This window comes from Dryobates pubescens, chromosome 19 (genome assembly GCF_014839835.1).
Source record: "Dryobates pubescens isolate bDryPub1 chromosome 19, bDryPub1.pri, whole genome shotgun sequence".
Classification (NCBI taxonomy): Eukaryota; Metazoa; Chordata; class Aves; order Piciformes; family Picidae; genus Dryobates; species Dryobates pubescens.
The window spans coordinates 10,964,169-10,982,319 of NC_071630.1; the positions used below are offsets into that span (position 1 = coordinate 10,964,169).

General features: G+C 44.1%; 1 protein-coding gene across 1 annotated transcript; it reads left to right on the forward strand.

Moving 5' to 3' along the window:
• Positions 1 to 4,394: 4,394 nt before the first annotated feature.
• Positions 4,395 to 15,910, forward strand: WFDC1 (WAP four-disulfide core domain 1). The gene is made up of 6 exons (XM_009904482.2): positions 4,395 to 4,591; positions 11,085 to 11,280; positions 11,871 to 11,954; positions 13,433 to 13,573; positions 14,767 to 14,808; positions 15,631 to 15,910. The coding sequence occupies exons 1-6, from the start codon at positions 4,445 to 4,447 to the stop codon at positions 15,687 to 15,689; spliced, it is 669 nt and encodes a 222-aa protein (XP_009902784.1). The 5' UTR covers positions 4,395 to 4,444; the 3' UTR covers positions 15,690 to 15,910.
• The last annotated feature ends 2,241 nt before the right edge of the window (positions 15,911 to 18,151 follow it).

Here is an 18,151-nt window from a genome sequence, read left to right on the forward strand (position 1 = left end):
ACACACCTGTAGGTCTTCTCCAGGTCACAAACCCTATCAGCCAGGACTCCATAGGCTGGCCACCAGCAGCTGGGTGTGCAGAAGGTGGGGGAGGCAGAGCAGCTGTAAGCTTGCCTTCCCAATAGATCAGGCAATATCAACAGTCTCCAACCTGCCTAATTCCCAGAAAGCCATTGCCCTTTGCTATTGGCAGCAGAGGCTCTACAGAGTTAGTGAGGAAAAAGCAGCTCCTGGCATGAAGGTACTGTGATTGTATCAAGCTAAAATGAGTCACCTCGTGCTGTTGGAGTTGTGCACTCTGAGGAAACTCTCTCTTTGACATAATCTTTCCTTAAAAGTCAGATCTTTCCTCTGGGAAAAGGGAAGTCTTGGCTTAGGCTGATCCACCTCACTTGCTTTTGGCTGGAGAAAGACATTTTTCCTTGGCTGCACAAACACACCCTGACTTATACTCAGGACCTCCCTGAGAACATTTGAAAAAAACCCACATTATTTTACTCATTCTAATGAGGCAGCATGAATCCTGGTTCCAAAAGTCATTTTGTTCTCCTAGCCTGATAAAATGCCTGTCCTTCTATTCAGATACATCTTCCCCGCTGTAACAAATGGTGCTGGACTTTTCACAGGTCCTGGGGAGCTGCTCAAGTCTCAGCCATGTTCCCCCACTATCTGACAGCAATTTATGTTACTGCAGAATTTGCCTTATTGAAACCATTTGTGAAATGGAAATTCACACAGGTTCAAGCACAGAAGATGACTCTTTGCCTAGTGATGATGTATGGAGTCATCCCTCTTAACAGCCTTGATAGCAGGAACTTTGTGTGAGGAACTGCACCGCAAACCTTGAAGCAGAGAGATCTTGACTTAGTGGTGTTCTACAGATTCCCTGAACAAGCATATTAGCTGGGGGGGGGGAATCATTTTATTGTCAATGGCACACCCAAGCACACTGAGCACACTGTAAACTTTCACTAGTAAAATACTTGCTTTCTGCTTGGTTCACACACTTTGCACCTGGCCAGATGTGCTGCTTAGGCTTTTGGCTTTTCACTTCAATGCTTTCCCTGGGCTGATTGCTCAAGTATATATGGTGCTATACTTGTCACTTTTCTCCAGCTGTCAGTCTAGCTGCTGAATGCCCAAGATTTTAGGCAAGCAGAAGCCAAATCTAGCCAGAACGTTATAACAATGCAAAGATGTATTGTAGCAGCATTGCTTATTCCCCTCTGATTAGGGCAGCCAGACAGCAGCTTTGTATGGATGTAACCAGCTCCAGAGGGAGCTGGTCCACTTAGAGCAAATGGCTGTTGCCCAGTTCTTGTGTGTAGATGAGATGTAGTTTAAGAGAGAGCAGCTAATTTTCTTTCTTTCTTGCAATGATAGTTTTTAAAACATCATGCATCATTGAGTACCTGGGGTCTAAAGTAGCACAACTCAGAAATCTGCTTAGCAGTAAATTAGAAATTTCTAATTATCACCAGTGGCTGTGTTTGCTAAAGATTTGTGCCTGATTCCTGTAATTATTTCACAGGCTGCTAAGAATGCTTTATGCTAATAGTTGGAGCCACAAATTTGCCAAGAACTTCTTTGTTGAACAAGATGTTCTTCAGAAAGTCAAGGCTGCTTCTTTTTTTCCTCTCACTTTTTTTCCTGAGTGAGTCATTCTAAAGTGAACTTGATAAGACACAAATTGCTTGGTAGTGGAAGTGAGGTGCACTAAAGTCTCTCTTGGTTTAGGTGTGTATTGGGTTCCAAACAGGAGGGCAATGTGGATGTGAAATGGGCTGCAGATGTCCCGCAGTCATCCTGTGATGACAGAGCTGCATCAAGGACACTATCTGGAAAAGGTGAGAAATACTTTCTTTGCAGTGTTGCCAGCTAAAGAAGTTTTTCTTAATTCCATACAAAAAGTAGAACCTTTTGCCTGGTTTCCAAGACACACTGGAGGTAGAAGCATGTGAGGATTGGAAATAGGTGGCATGAAGCATTCCCTAATGGACACGAGTATAGAGCACTGAAGCACAGAGCCCTGGCCTGGGCTGAGCTGTTATAACTCTAGCAGTTTGGTCACAGATGGAAGAAGGTCTAATTTCAGGAAATCACCCACTCCATGCCTCAGTTTCCCCAGCTGATCATAGGAATAATCAAGCTCAGGTGTTGCATGGAGTACTTTGGGAAGTCAAGGTGAAATGGCTGCTTGCAGGAGGCCAAAGTGTTGCAGTTTCAACGATCATTTTTACGTGAAGCCCACGATCAGCTGTGGAAGTTTGGTCTTGCAGGAGAATTCTCACTTCTTTGGTATACAATCCAGGAACTGTAATGTGCAGACACTAGTTTCTCCTGGGTAAATGTCAAAGCTGTAGATCTGCCAAATAAAAGGCCAGTAAATGGTGTCTGAAGTAGCTATTAATCCTTAGAATTAGTTGCTCCAAGTCCAGGTTGGAAGTATGTGAAACAAACAATAAAAATGAAATTAAAGTAGGGAGATTTATCCTGAACAGTTGTTGTTTCACACTGCTCTGGGTTGCAGCAAAAGTACAGACAAGTAAAATATCAGCATAAAGACATAATTTAGGTAGCAATACTCTAAGAAAAGATCTTGTTTATTCTGTGCAATCAGCCATGTCATTTGTCACCTTACAACACAGGAGTCAGGACATTTGTGGGAACTCCTGGTTGGGCCCCAAAGGTGCTTTATCAAGATGCAGATATTAAGATTGCAACTAATGAGGGAGATTTGTTTTTAAAAGAAATTAGAGGCATCCTGTGCTGTCAGACAAACTTCCCTGAGTAATGAAAAATAAAAGCACAAGTTGAATTCTTATGGCAGTGATATATTCCTCTCTGGATTTACTGAAACTGTCTGAGTGTGCCTCTCGCTATCTCCAGCTAATTTCAGGTGACATTTGGTGGAGAAGACAGCGACCTGTCAGTGCTGAACTCTGCTTCATCTGAAGGTAAGACTTCAGTCACTTAGTGTAACCCTAGACTGAGCTGTGGAGATGAGTTGTCCACTGTTGCCATTAAATGCAGAAGAGGGAAATAACCTTTTTAGAGGAAAACTGGGATAAATATTGTTTTAAATGGGTGACTACAGCTCTGGGAGAGAGGAGAACTCGCAGGATGGTGCAAAGCAAGTGTCAGGAACCTGGAGCCCTGCTTTTTGCTGAGAAAGTCTTAGCAACCTAATGGAGGGTGATGAAACCTCTGTGCCATGGGAGGCTCTCCAGCCCAAATGTGTACTCCCTGTCTCCATCTGTGCCTGAAACAATTGTGTTGTCCCCCTTCCAAATCCTGACAGCTTCCCAAAACCCTGATCATGCCTTAGGGAGCAATCATCATGTTACGCAGGAGCAACCTGTGGATCAAGTAGTGATGAAGTCCACCTCTAAACCATGTCACTAAGCACCTGATTCCAGAGATAGTGGTTCAGGCACTTGCATATGCACGTACACGTATCTCTGCTCATGTCTGTGTAACAGCTGCCCTGATCTCTTACTTTGACACCTGCTTCTGTTCCCATCCCAGGCAGGATGCTGAGATGCTTTCAACCTGATTTCATAGTCTATTCTTGTCCTTCAGGCACTTGGGCTCCTGAATGTCCATGTAGGTGTCTAATACCTCACATCCAGTCTCCCCGTCACTCCCATTGTCAGGCACAGGCTGACTCATGTCCCCTTCCTCACTTTCCATTTGTTGATGTCATTTTTAAACCGCCTTCCTTCCCTATTCCCCACCCAGGCACTTTTTCCTCAATGGCCATATCTTCCCCTTCTTTGAAATCATTTGCAGAAAGATAACATCAACTTGGTTTAATTAAAGTCCCTGCACATTTATCATGACCTTAAATCATTTCCTTCGAGCAATCTTCACATGCAGTTATCACTTTGTCAAAACATGATCCAAAAGCACAGCTCAGAGCACAGTGGGGAGCACACAAAGGGTGAGCCGAGTAATTTGGAAAGTTTGGGTGAGCTGTTTGCTAGAAGCTGCCAGAGCCCACCCCTCCAAGACCTTTATTTCCCCCTGCGGCAGCTGTCATCTGATCCCACGCTCTGGCTTTGAATGGGGCTCTCTGAGGATGCCAGATGTTGGGAACAAAGGTCTAAAAATAATCTTTCCAAATAATCTTCCCATCTATCACTCAAAGAGAGCATGTGCTTTGTGTGGACATGTGAGCTGAGAACCTGATCTAACTTTGAGGAAAGAAGTTCAACAGCAGCTCCTGGCTTCTGCTTGTGGGCTTTTCTTTTTTTTTTTCTTTCCCCTCCCTTTTCCCTTCCCAGAAGCTGCGCGGGGAACAGCGAGCAGCGGCTCTCACCAGCCATCAGCCCCTCGCTTTCCCTCCCTCCCTCCCTCCCTGGCTCCCTCCATCCCTCCTCGCCAAACCTGAATCGTCTGGATCCCAGAAGCCAGTCTCCTTATTAGATCTCTCCTTGGGAGAATGGATTCCAGGATGCTGTCAGAGATACATTTCTGTAAAAAGCTCTTCACCGCAGCCTTGTGTGTCTTAGTGCTGCTGCCGGATTCAGGCTGTGCGAGGACTCTCTGGAAGCGTGCTCTACATCTGAAAATGACAGAGAAATACGACGTGAGTAAAGTGGGGTGAACTGATTTTGGGGGGAGCTGGGTGTGCTCACCGGGAAAGGGACTTTTCTTTAGGTGTGTGTATCATATAAGAATAAGAAACATTTGAATCTGCAGGCTGCCTCATTATAAAAGGGTTACATTAAGTTTCCCAGGCTGTACGAAACTTTTGCCACCTAGCTGCTGCCACGGGGAACTAGCAAAGTGTGACTGGAACTGGGAGCAGACACTGGTACAGCAGCCATCACTGCTTCTCCTGAAACTTCATGGTTCTCCTAGAACTTCAAGGGAAGTATGAATGGGGAGAAGGAGAATATAGGATCTGCATGACCGGGATAGATTTAGTGAATAGCAGAGGATGTGATTTATTGCTTCATTTACTGCTTAGAGCAGGGAGGATGGTTCCCTACCCAGTTCCTCCACTGCCTTTTGGGGTATCTTTGGGTAAATGCCTTCATCTCATAGTGCTAATGTGGGCTAGAAGGATGGTGGCATTATCTAGGATTCTGTAAACCACTGGAGCACAGAGACTTCTAGATCCAGTGTCAGTAATGTATTGAGGACCTTAATGGGTATAAGGAACTGATCAGAAGCCTTGCCTGGCCTGTCGACAAGCTTCCCTCACATCCTGGCATCTGTGTACCAGCTGTCCATGCCCACTTTGGGCAGACTTGCATGGGCTATGGAGCTCATCCTCCTGTTCCAAATCTGTGCTGGTACATAAGAGCAGAAGTGCTGGAATTGAAACTGAAGCAGCAACAAGGTACTGTGAGCAGAGAAAACAGAGGTGATGGGTCTTGTTCTGGTATTTGCCCACTTTGGGCAGACTTGCATGGGCTATGGAGCTCATCCTCCTGTTCCAAATCTGTGCTGGTACATAAGAGCAGTAGTGCTGGAATTGAAACTGAAGCAGCAACAAGGTACTGTGAGCAGAGAAAACAGAGGTGATGGGTCTTGTTCTGGTATTTCTGGGCCAAAAGACTTAGAAATGTCAGGGAGGAAACTGGGGTGGGGGGAATACTTTGGAGGGAAAAAAATGGAAAAGATAGTGTGACTTTCAGGACCTCCTGTTTAGAAAGAAATAAAAATTAGTTTAACATTTTGACTTTCTTCATCAAAGTGCCCTCAGAAGCCAGGACTGACCTGGGGTATCTGCCCCTCAATCACTCAGCTGGAAGCCCTAGCCAGTGAGTCTACTCATGCTCAGGTCTGATTCCGTCTTCCAGCCACTGTGTGTACATAGACAGCTCCTTGGTGTTGCATAGGGATTCCTCCACCTATTTTCTGCATCCACATATAAAAGCTTTTTCATTTAAAAGAATAGAGCTTGCCCCTGACATCTAGAGGGCTTTTTGGGGACAGGTACATTTGGGTTGTGTGACACAGGTCTTGTGTCCACGCTGAATGAACTGCAATATAGTGCTCTTGTCTCCTTGAAGTTTTGCAGAGAAGTTTGTGTTAATATTTGAAAGACATCCCAGTATTTTACCATAAGATATTTTCTTCATTGTAGTCTCCCCCAGGACAGGTTATCACCTGGTTTGCACTTCAGTTGCAGAATGGTGATGCGAGGAACTGTATTTCCTGAACAGCCTCTCACTGGAAATTGTATTTCCTCGTGCGCTGTTCTGTGGTGTTTCAATGTGAAGCTCAAATTCAATAGGAGCTATGAAGTAAGTGACCCAGAGAGATAGGACAGGAGTGGAACAGGAATTTACATGTTGATCTTCAGATAATGTGCTCTCTAAAGGCACAGAGCCTGCTCCCCTGAAGACATATCCTTTTCTCTCAGCCTACAGTTCTTCAAAGGACTGTTTTTTCTGGCAGTCACAAATCCAGGTGCTACTGATCTGGCAAGAATTGCTCATACTGACAGAAACAGCTTATCTAGGGAAAACAGAAAATGCTTCTCTTTTTCTTTCTCCTTAAAGCCATGCAAGGAGGAAAGCATGCACTCTTCATCCTCTCATACACAAAAGGGACTGTTTTGGCAGCCCCTCTTCTTTCTCAGAGATCCTTTCTTTTCTACTATGTGCTGTATGTTCTCTACAGTTCAAAAATCAGAGGTTGTGGGTGGAACTGCTGATTTGTGAGTCACATGGATAGAGGGATAACAGATGGAGGTTCTTACAGGAAAATACAGGAGATGGGCCATATACACCCCTGTGGGACCCTCAGAAGTATATGGGCAAGGTCAGGAGGGGTAGGGAGTTGACTGAGATGTTATCTGAGTCTACAGCAGAAGGAATGCATCCACCCAACTGCTGGCCACAGAATAATGAGCAGGTGTTAGGATGAGGAGCTGGCTTGAGGTCTGCCCAGGAGTTTTTCATTAATGTGTCAGGGAGAGGATGGTGGTTGGCAAGGAGGGATCAAATGGGAACAGAGAATGGAAAAACAGTAAAGAGAATGCAGGGAGAGGAAAAAACTAGCAGCCATGGTGGGACAGAGGAGCTGGTCTTCCAGCTTTTAGCAAATCCATGTTGTTTTACAGCCAGAGGGACACTTGTCAAGTGTAGTGGTTTGCAGCTGGTGTTCTGCAGCCCCTGCACGGTCTGTGGACTGTTCCCTAAAGACAAAGGGTGGGAGCTACCTGGGAGTGGGCTTCAATTCATTATCAAGACATGTCTATTGGGAAAACCTGGGGCAGTCTTAGTCTTATTCCAGTGTCAACTCTATCAAGAGCTTTAGAAAAAATTCCAACCTTCTTTTAAAGATTTCCAGAAACAAAGAATTCCTTGCAGCTGCTGTAATGTTCTTCCAACACTTCATTTACCCTCCTGCTAGCTGTCATAAATCAGCACTGAGAAACCCTCTTCATCTTCCACATTAGCACACCTCCCATGAGATTCCTTCCTGCATATCCTTCAGAGTATGCTGTGAGCAGAGGAGCTCTTAGCCTCCCTGCAAACACCCAAGTCTTGATCTGTATCCTGTGCTTTCCAGTCCTCTCATCACTATTGTCTATCTTCTTGGAGCCCATCATCATTTTGTAACAATATTCCAGTACTGCAAACACCCTAAACCAGACACCAAATCCTGAGCCAATTGAAGAAGATCATTAATCCTATTGCTTTGGTCTTTTACAAGACCAAATAACAAGGAGGGTCATCTAACCCTCCTTCAGCCTATTTTGGTCACTGATGATCTGTGGGTTTCCAGGTCTCTGACAGAAATATTGGAGGGCTCTAAACTCCTGCCGACTGTGTGTTGTGTCAGAGAAAAGGTGTTTAATGGCCAGTGTTTGGAAATACCTGCTACTGGCAGAACTGGTGACCAGAGAATAGGAATAAATCTCACATGTTATCTTGGGGGTGACCATGCAGAATATGAATCAGCAGGGAACTGTGCCTTGGTACAAGCCCAGGGTCCAGTTTCAGGCACAAATAATAGATCGTATCTTGGATTTTTTGGAGGCAGACTGCATCCCACAGTTACAACTGAAAATACGGGGTGAGAATGAGTGATTTCATTCAGGTTTTCCCATCTTTACTGACCAGAGTTCCGCAGCTGAACTCTGAACTTTTCCCCTTACTTTGTTTCTGGACATCTCTAAAGCAGATATTGTCATTACAATGATTTAAGAAGTCTCCGTGGGGAAAAGCAATTTGCCTCCTGCATTGAAAAAATATTCTGAAAGGAAGAAATTCTGACTGTTGTCACAATCTGTAAAAACAATAAATCTGAGCTATGTGAACCCTGGGAGAGCTTTTTAAAAGACCTTGTAACCTGTACCTAGAGACAACCTTAACCAGGCTATTTTGGGAATGAGGGAATCCTGTTTCCTACTGGGATGGTTTATGCCTACACAAACCAGTGGCAATGGTTTTATTACATCAAATGTGCAAACAAAATTTTGTTGACCACAAAGTTTTGAAAGAAAGGAGTTCAGAGCAGGAGGTGAACAGACACCATGGGCAGGGAGGTCATGAGGCACAAAGTTATTTGGCTAAAAGTGTTATATTGTTCTCAAAGGGAAATCTCATTCTTTGAACCAACTGCTCATTGCAATTTTGGCTGCTTGGTTTCTGAATCATCTGTGAAGCAACTGCAGTAATTGTTAGGGCTTTGGGTTGTTGGGTTCTTTTCCACGTATCCATTATTTTCCAGCGTTATTTTGGTCACATTTCAGCCTGCAGCTGACATTTCAAATAATGGATTAGTAAACTCTGACCTTCCAGGATAAGTGCTCCCTCCAAAAAGGAGACCTGCTCAGTGTTTGGAACTGCTTAGATTTACTGTTAAATGCTCTATTATATCCCAGGAGTAAAAAAAAATCTCCTTGCTTCAAGCATTTTGTCTGTTTAAAATCCAGCAACAGCCCCCACCCAAAAAATGTACTTGCAACATCTTCAGTTCCCAAGCACATTATTTCAAAGCTGAGGTGTTTCCAGCTGTTAAGGAACGGATGATGTGATGCCTTACACCTTGGATTACACTTTAACATCAAAAATATCATCAACATTTGGAAACATTTTGTTTCAGACCTGTTTTGTGGTTCAAACAGGCTATCAGTTCATGGAAAAACTACCTTACAGAAGAGGTTTTGAGCAGTTTCCTGTTCACTGAATGGAAACAGCTAAGGAAAATAGAGAAGAAAATTGTATATTGATAGTGGGAACAGGGCAGGAGGCTGTCATTTGTGGAAATATTAGGAATTCTCTGTCTCTCTCACACACATATTATTTAACCAGTTCTAGATATAACCAGGATATGGATTTTCTCTAATATACACCTTATAACAGAAATTAAAACTTCTAATCATCCTGACTTCTCTTTATACTTCTGCACTGGCTGACACTCAATCACTGTGCAACCAGGCAGCAGAGAAACTTGGCTCCTCTGTGTTTCTCTCTGGCTGTGGCCCGATGAACAGAGGTCAGCTTTGGTGTAAAAACCACCACCTTATCCTTACCATTCTACACTATGTGCAACATGGAAGTAAACTTTCTCACATCAGCACCACAAAGCAACATGCATCATTATTTCTTTGGGTAGTTCTTGGGATTGCCTTCATTTGGGATTGCCTTAATTTTCTACATTAGGAGTTATTCCAAGGTAGGGAAAACTGTGCTGGTTTCACCATATGGTAACTGATTGCTGCTCAGTCACATGTAGCAGCAGAGGCCACGTGAGCCAGCAGTCAGTCCCCAGGGCAGTGGACCTCCTGGGGCCTGTCCCAAGACATTTTTTGGGCAGTACATATGAGGACACGCTGTTTCGCAAAAGCACAGCACACATGGTTCACAGAAGCCCTTGGCAGGTTCCAACAATGAGGATGTAGCAGCATGTAGATCAAGAAGGATGTTAGTCTCACCTCACATTTCTCCATAGCCTGATGGTGAAACTTCCTAGAGACCCCCTCAGGGACAGTTGCACCATGCTGTTTCTTGGAAAAGCAGCCCCAGTTGCTCGTCTCTGATGTCGTAACCCAGCAGTGATCAGTCCAAGTATATATAGAACTTCAGAACTCAACAGCCTGCTGGCAAGTGCATGGCAGTGCTCACTTCAGCCCTCTGGCTTTTCAAAGTGCAAATCCAAACCCCATCATTTAATTAGAGCTTATTCATGCCTGTTAATACATCTGAGAAATGATTGTCCTTTCTGAGCACTTCATGCTGCTCTGGGGAGCTGAGCTCAAGCCCCAAGATGAGTAGTTTAGCCACAGGTGAGAAAGGAGTGGTTAGGTGATTCGCCTCTCGGTTGGAGGGAGCTGACCTCTTGCTAAAATGCCACCAGCATGAATAATATCTGAATGCTGCCTCTTATAAATGTTTCTGGTAAACCCCTGTGCCTGTTAATCCACTTTAAATCTCCCTTGTCCTTTTGGTGTACAATGAGCAGCTGGGCTCCTTTCTGCTGTAGTCAAACACAGCCTCATTTTCTGTGGGGTTACACTGACACTACCCACTCAGGTCTCACCCACATCATCTCAGGTTTGAGAAACAGCTTCTAATTTAAACAACCCAGGACCCCACAATGGATAAGAATAAAAGACTCCCTTATAAGTTCAGGTCCAGGAGAAGGTGATGAAGGTAGGAGGAGTCTACTGAGCAGAAAGGGACTACCTGGGACATTAGTTCCAGATCTTATTTGGAAACATAACCTCAAAACAATACAGTGTGGTCATCTCTTCTGCTTTCCTATCAAAGTGTTTTGGTGGGACTGTCATGAGGATGCCTGTCTCTTTCCCAGCCCAGTATAAAAGACTTCAAGGGCTTATGTTTTTTTTACTTCCTCAGTGTCATTACAATAACCTTCATTATAAAATGGGTTCCACACAATAGATTTGATTGGTGTTTCCAAAGCACTGTGCTAAGGTCATCATGCAGCTCTCTCTTCATTGTGCTGAGGATGGGGCTGGGGGAGCTGAATTCTCCTCTCTCCTACTTCAAAACTTAAAAACCACTTTGAAAATCCTTCTTCTGTTTCAAGTGCTGGGATGTTTGGTACTCGCCTTATGCCAAACCTTTGTTTCCTTTTCTTTTCTTTGGAAGGATTATGAGTACCCTCTTCATTCTCACAGTTCCCACTACCAGAAGAACGACCGCTGCCCCCCGCCCCCCCAGACTCTGCCCGAGCGAGCCTGCGAGGTGCCCAGCTGCCGCTCGGACTCTGAGTGCGAGCGGCACAAGCGCTGCTGCTACAACGGCTGCATCTATGCCTGCCTGGAGTCCGTGCAGCCACCCCCAGGTAGAGTGGACCCAAGCAGTCAAACTGCTAGAGAAGCATGCAGAAACGATGGGCATCACTACCAAGTGATTTGGTCTCAGGTGGGGCATACGGTTTGAGCATGAGTTGAGGACAAGGCTTCCGTTGCACGCTTCCGACTTCTGGGGTGACTGCTGAATGGAAAAATGATCCAAGGCCAGCTGGTGGGGTGCAGTTCCCACCAGCACAAATGGTACAAATCATTTGAGGCCAGTTCTTTTCCTGGGGTTATGCATTCAGAAAAAGAAGCATTCCCAACCTGAATTAGTGCTCACAGAAGCAAGGAGCTATCTCATCTGATCCGTGCCATGGGGGTGGAGGATGGGAAACCATAGCTGCTTTGGCCTTTATGGCACCAGGTTCTTGTGGGCATAGATAGCATCCATAGCTCTCTTGCCACTAGGATAACAAGAGCATGACTAGCACTACCTTGCTGAAAACTCAAAACTCTTCTTCAGAAGTCTGTCAGCCTCATCATTGGGTGTTAGAGGAAATCTGTGACATCTCCATAGCCATGTGCCCTATGGCTTCTCCACCTTGACTCTCTGGGTTCTTGTTTCTGTCTTTTACAGTTTTAGACTGGTTGGTTCAGCCCAAACCCCGCTGGCTGGGAGGAAACGGGTGGCTTTTGGATGGCCCAGAGGAAGTCTTACAAGGTACAGTATGTTTTACTGTCTTCTCTGATATCAGCAATTATACAAAAGCACTAAATAAAGCATTCATCATAAATAGGGCTTGCCACAGGTGTTGGGATACTGGGGCTGCTGCTCTTTGTTTCCTCAGGAATAATGCTTTGTGGTGCTTGGGGTTAGTTTCTAGTGCAGTAAATCAGTTGCTTTTTATGGATGTGGCTTATCCAGCAGAGCACTAGGAATATTCCAGGGAACTGGATTTGTATCCAGTCTTGAAATAAGCAGAAATATATCTTGTTCTTGTCAGCATGCATGTTTTCTGCCAGCTTCCTGATAGACTGCAGGCAGACTTGGATTAGGAGATCCTTTAATCCCAAATTGCTACATTGCAGAGATGCCTTGGGCTGGGGATGTGGCTGCTGAGTCTGAAGGCTGCTTCGAACAAAAGCCCTGGCAAACTCCTGCAGAGTTGTGCCAAGCTGGCATGGAGCTGACTGGGAGCATCTAAACTTGGGGACTGCTAATGAGATCATGCATCTCAAGTTAATTCCATAGGAAAAGGCCTTTTAATTAAGTATTGCCAATATCTCAAATTGAAACAAGGAGAGAGGAGGAAAATGGGAAACAAAGTTTTCTCCTACAAGACATTCCCAGATGTATGCATTCCTGAAGTTCTTAATTTCTTCATGAAAAGGCTGTTCCAGCTTTTGATCAGCTTCAGTCAGGCACAGGCAGTGTCAATGAATTATCCTCTTTGGTCTTGCACAGATGTTCTCAAACTCACCAAACTTTGACTCTCATCTATTATGGACAATGCTAGTTCTTCAAGGGAGAATTCTGCCTCTAGTTCATTGGAGTTACACTGCCAGAAATAAGATAAAATAGGTTCTTCCTCATCCATCCTTGTCATGCTTATATTATTTGTTCTTATCTTAACACCTTCATCTCAGCTTGAGGCAGTAATTAGTGAAATAAGAACCATCAGTCACGGCTTGAGGATTACAGCAGAGCTCCTTGAAATTAAAGTCCTTGCAAATGAAAGGGTGGAGTGTCCCTGCATAATCTGTACTTTTAATGGACACAAACACTGCCTCTGAATCCTGCTTTGCTTTCTTACTCTGCTCTGCACTTGCTGGACAGCCCAGGTCAAGGTGGTTAAAGCCTGCCTGTACCAAGCACAGTACTGCCTCATTCCATAGTGAGTCACATCTGAAACTCAAATTCATCACTGAGTTAATGGGTGTGGAGCCAAGAACAAATCAGCAAACTGCCAGTTTCCTGCTCATGTTTCCCTGATTTCCCTGATTCCCTGGTCATGTATAGACATATCAGGCTCTGTGTAAGCTGTGAATTGGATCACCTGCTCTGCCAGGCTTCTTTGGAGATGTTAGCCCCTGGTACCCTTGCATGAAAAATGGTCTGAGAGCTCATCTGGGAGGACATATTTTGGTTACCTGTGGATATTACGGTCGTGATTTATGACCTGTGGGCTTATTTTGCAGCTGAAGCCTGCAGTACCACTGAGGATGGAGATGAGCCTCTGCATTGCCCCACAGGCTATGAATGCCACATCATCAACCCAGGTAACACAGCTGAAGGAATCCCCAACCGAGGCCAGTGCATCAAGCTCCGTGGAAATCCAGGTCAGTTGACTGGAAATCTCCCATCCTTTCTTGTTCTGTCATGCAAACCCAGTAAGGGACAGTGCATTCTCTCATTGGCTTTGAAGGGAGTCTGGAGATACATCTGTTCTCACAGGCTTCCTGGGTTTTCTGGGCAGCCCAAGGCCCCAAGGCAGTGTGTGACAGCTGGGCTGGGACACAGACACCAGCCTACAGCAATCTCAATTCTCAGTTGCTGTTGATGTTGGCTGATTTCTGTGAAATCCTCAAAGCAGAGGACATACTTTTTGGCTCTGTGTGCCAGCATCCTCTGGGATTGTGTAAGCAGAGCAGGTAGTAAGCTGCATGTGCCACTATTACACAGCACAAAAAGTAACATTGAGTATTACTACACATTTAACCAAAGAGGATGAGCTTCAAATTCCAGTTTTGACTTCTGACTTTGCTTTCTGCATCTAAAGCATTGTTCCCTTTATTATGCTGACACATTTGTCCAATGAAAGAACTTACACAGGCCAACCTATTTGCCAAGAGAGCTGCTCATAACATGCCTACATATGTGTAACATCATTAAATAGCAGGATATGTATGTGAGCACTGGCCTACAAATCATCTCAGTGGAGAAACATGAGACAGCAGTTTTGCCATTTGGTCACTGTAAAAGCCAGAGGAATCATCAACCCAAACCTCTGAACTTCCTCTGTGGAAGACCAAGATGTTTTCCAGAGCTTTTTGATCACGTCTTTTATTCTTCTGTAACTTCAATAACAGCCATACTAATTAGTATAACATATAGCTGTATGGCTTTTAGACATGAACTTATGTAACTATAGAAATGGTGAACAGAAAAACCTAGCTGGAGCTTCAGTCGTGTAAAACACTATGAGATGGTCTGAAATTTGACCCAGATTTTCTCTCATTTGAGAAAGGCTGTGATTCCTTGCCTCAGTGCTACTGAAAAGAACATAATAAGCTAGTGGCCAGCAGTTAACCACTCTCAGGGAAAGTGAGTTGTGTCCACACGGTTCAATAACCTGAACAAGAGGTTTATAGCAGCCTATACTACTTCAGCTACTGGGGTCTTTTATTATCCTGTTTGTGAGGTTATAATTTCCAGAGCTATAATTTCTCTGTGCTGTACACAGAAGGCTGGAGTTTAACACAAGGAATGAAGGCTGGCTGTATGTGTTCTCATTACCTACCTTCTCTTTCAGACGGACGCAACCTGAGGCACAAGTATTACAAGGAGTATTTTGGTAAGCTGCTGCCTATGCTTACTGTTGTGCTTACAAGGAATTTGCTGGTTATGAAATGAGGGTTTGCACACAGCAAAAGGAGAATTTTCAACCTCAACTCTCTGTGTTTTGGTCAAAAAATATGTTGAGATCTGCAATGGCCTGACTGGGCACTCTTGGGAATCAGTGTCTCAGGCCATGGCACAGCATCTTAAATGGAGCAGCCTTCTGCCAGAGGTTCCCATCCAAAAGGTGAGGAATCTAACAACCTTTTGTTATTTGGAAATATATTTTTTTGGGCTTTGCTCATGGTGGACAAGGACTCCTTGCAGATGCACATAGAGCTCTGTCAAAAAGAGGGCCTTTTGCCAAGTTCGTACTGTGATATGTGATGGGAGATGACTGGAGCCCCATGAATCAGTTCCTTGTTGCTATCTGCAACCAAAAGAGGTGTCAGGCCCTTGCACAAATTGATTGATACATGTCTTGAAGAAAGCAGGAGGACCTTCCAGAAGATCTCTTCTCTCATGGCTTCAAAGCTCCTGGTTTCTGCTAAGCAGAGGATCTAGAGGGAGACAGGCAGATCAATCAGACTGGAAGTGATATTCAGATATAACTAGACAATACCTTTCATAGGATAAGATTTATGAACAGCCAAATTTAGGCAGCTTAGCTGACAAAACTATGAAAGGATTCCCTTTCCTCTGTCCAGCAAGCTATTGCAGCTCCCCCAGAGAACTGCTATATAATGAGGCCAGTAAAACCATACTGTTTAAAGAATCTTGAGCACGCTTTTGCCACAGACTAACTTGAAAACTAACTTTGCCACTCTTTGGTTTACAGGGAGCAATTCCAACAATGTGGTCGGCTATGTGAAAAACCAGCAGAAGCATTTAGGCTAATCAAAGGTGTGCCTGGGTAAGTGTCCTGTGAATAAAGGGAAAGGTGGGTGAAAATAGTTGGTGCTCAGTATGCAATTATTCAAAGAAACTGTTGTTCGAGGGGGAAATTACCTCAAAACACCAGTGTAAGGGGAGCAGCCTAAAACTAGGTACAGTTGCATACCTCAGGCTCCATGAAACACTTACACCAACAAACTCAACGCTGTAAAAACATCCTGAGAACCTGAGGCATTGGGGATTGTGTGTTCCCAACTTCAACTATCCCCCTCCCACTTTTAATTCTAATTTCACAAGATGCCCCTGATTTCTCTGAAGAACTTTTGCTTTGTGGCTGTTTAGAGGATGAGGTGATTCTCAGGATGAAAACAAAATGCTTTAAGAGTTTAAATTTCTCTTCAGCTGCTTCTTCTCCTACAGGTATAACTGCTCCTGCCAGACAAATTAACAAGCTCTCTATGCTGGACTGATTGCAATAAGGGTCAGTCTTGCAAGCCCTTGGGCATATGGGTGATTTTTGTGGGATAACTTCATGTGTGTGAACACTTGAGCAGTGTGACCCACTCGTGTGAGTAAACATACATGTACTTAGCCAGAGAGAAGGCAACTCAAAAAGCTCCAATTGTTTTATCAGGCTTTGAATTAGGCAAGAATGTAAATATTTATTATACTGAAGGTTCTGTCCCAAGATAGTTTTCTCAACACTTTCAGCTTCTCTTTAAAACTAACTTGAGCTTAACTGGCAGTTAAGAAAACAAAGCAGTTCAGTGTGTCTTCTATGTACCTACGTCAGGCTGGCTGTTAAGATTACACAGCTACATAAGGACAAGTTCTGTGCAAACATCCCAGGAAGGATAAATATTTTAATTCCTTTTTTTGTTGTTTGATTTTCACCCAGCTGGACCACTCTGTTAAGCAGCTCTCAAGGAATGCTTTACCCAACAGTTTTCTGTTTTGGAAGAACTCTGGTCCCAAACCTCCACGAGCACATCGCCAGCGTTACCCCGACCCCTGCCCATCAGCGATTAAAACACTTTGCCATTCAAGGAACAGGATGAGCGAGCCTAGATCTTAAGCCTGGCAGGAGAAACGTGATCCCCCTGAAAGAAACCACACCGTTTATGAGCTGCCCTTCTACTGATGAAAGGCAAACACCTTCAAGCAGATTCCTGTAAGCCACAGCACCATAATCAGGCTGCTGCAACAGAGCCTGCCCTTTATGTGCGTCTTATGTGACCAGTTCAGATGTCAGGACTCAGAACACAGCTCAGTGTTATAAAAGTGAAGTGATGTCAGAATTGTTCCTAAATATCACATCTAAGTTGGGTTAAAATAGGCAAGACTGTAAAACTGAAGGGGCTTTCTGGATCAAATCCGGTGCCTGCCTATCCTAACAGCTACTTTAGGTAAGACTTTTCATAGGCTGAAGATATGAAGAAATCTGCAGGTTTCTGCTGGTTTTATTTCTACCCAGGATTCACCAGGTTTAACACTCAGTCAACAAGCCTGAACCTGAAATCTTAAGAATTTGAGGAACTCTGAGCTAGGAGCAAAACAGGTTTTATGGGTTTTTAAAGTTACTTTTCTTTAGCTTCTCAGTCTGGTGAGCTGCAGACCAAGACCTAATGACACAACAGATTTCTCTCTACAGTATCTAAGCAGACACATGTGTGCCAGTCTTTTGGAATTGTTTTCAGCCAGCACAGTTAATATTCACATGTGCAACTTACATTTTTGTACCTGCAAAACCACAGCAAGAGGGCTGAAATCTGGATTATTTCTTGCATGTATTAGAAAAGCAAACCCAGGATAAATATTTGTGTTTAAAAGGTTTGTCTGGCAGCTGGGCAACTGCTCTGTAGTAGTCCTGTACCTTTATGTTGACTTCCACAAATCCTTAACATCCTCATTTGTATTTGGGCCTTACAGCTTCTTCTAGCTGTTGAGCATTATGAGATGGAAAGCACATTTTCTTTGAATGTTTTCCTTTTCTGTGGCATTCTTAAAGGGATAGTTGCATTGCAGTTTGACACATCTGCCAGAATTGCTAGGCAAAAGAAGCCAACTTTGCTCCTTTGTTTAGTACATCTGTATGCATACCATTAGCATTTTGAAGTGCAGAGCAGCAGCAGTGTATAAAAATACCCAGTTCACAAATCCAAGTGCCTGCTTCCAGACACAAACTATGGGATTTTTGTGTGTTGTGTTTTTTTTTTCACTCACCAGATGGATTAAGCCAAAGCTAAGATGCCTGTAAAACACTTGATACTTCACATGTGACATTTGCAGCTGGAAAGATGAAAGATGCCAAACTGCTCTTCTGTTTCCTATCATGAACAGGCGTGCTCCTCCAGGCTTTAAAGAGCAGAGGAAGAGATGAAGGGCTCTGCACTTTCCTAAATACCTTCATTTGTTGAACTCCATTCCCTTTGTGCCTTTTTTTCCCCAAGCTGTAGGTGTTAAAT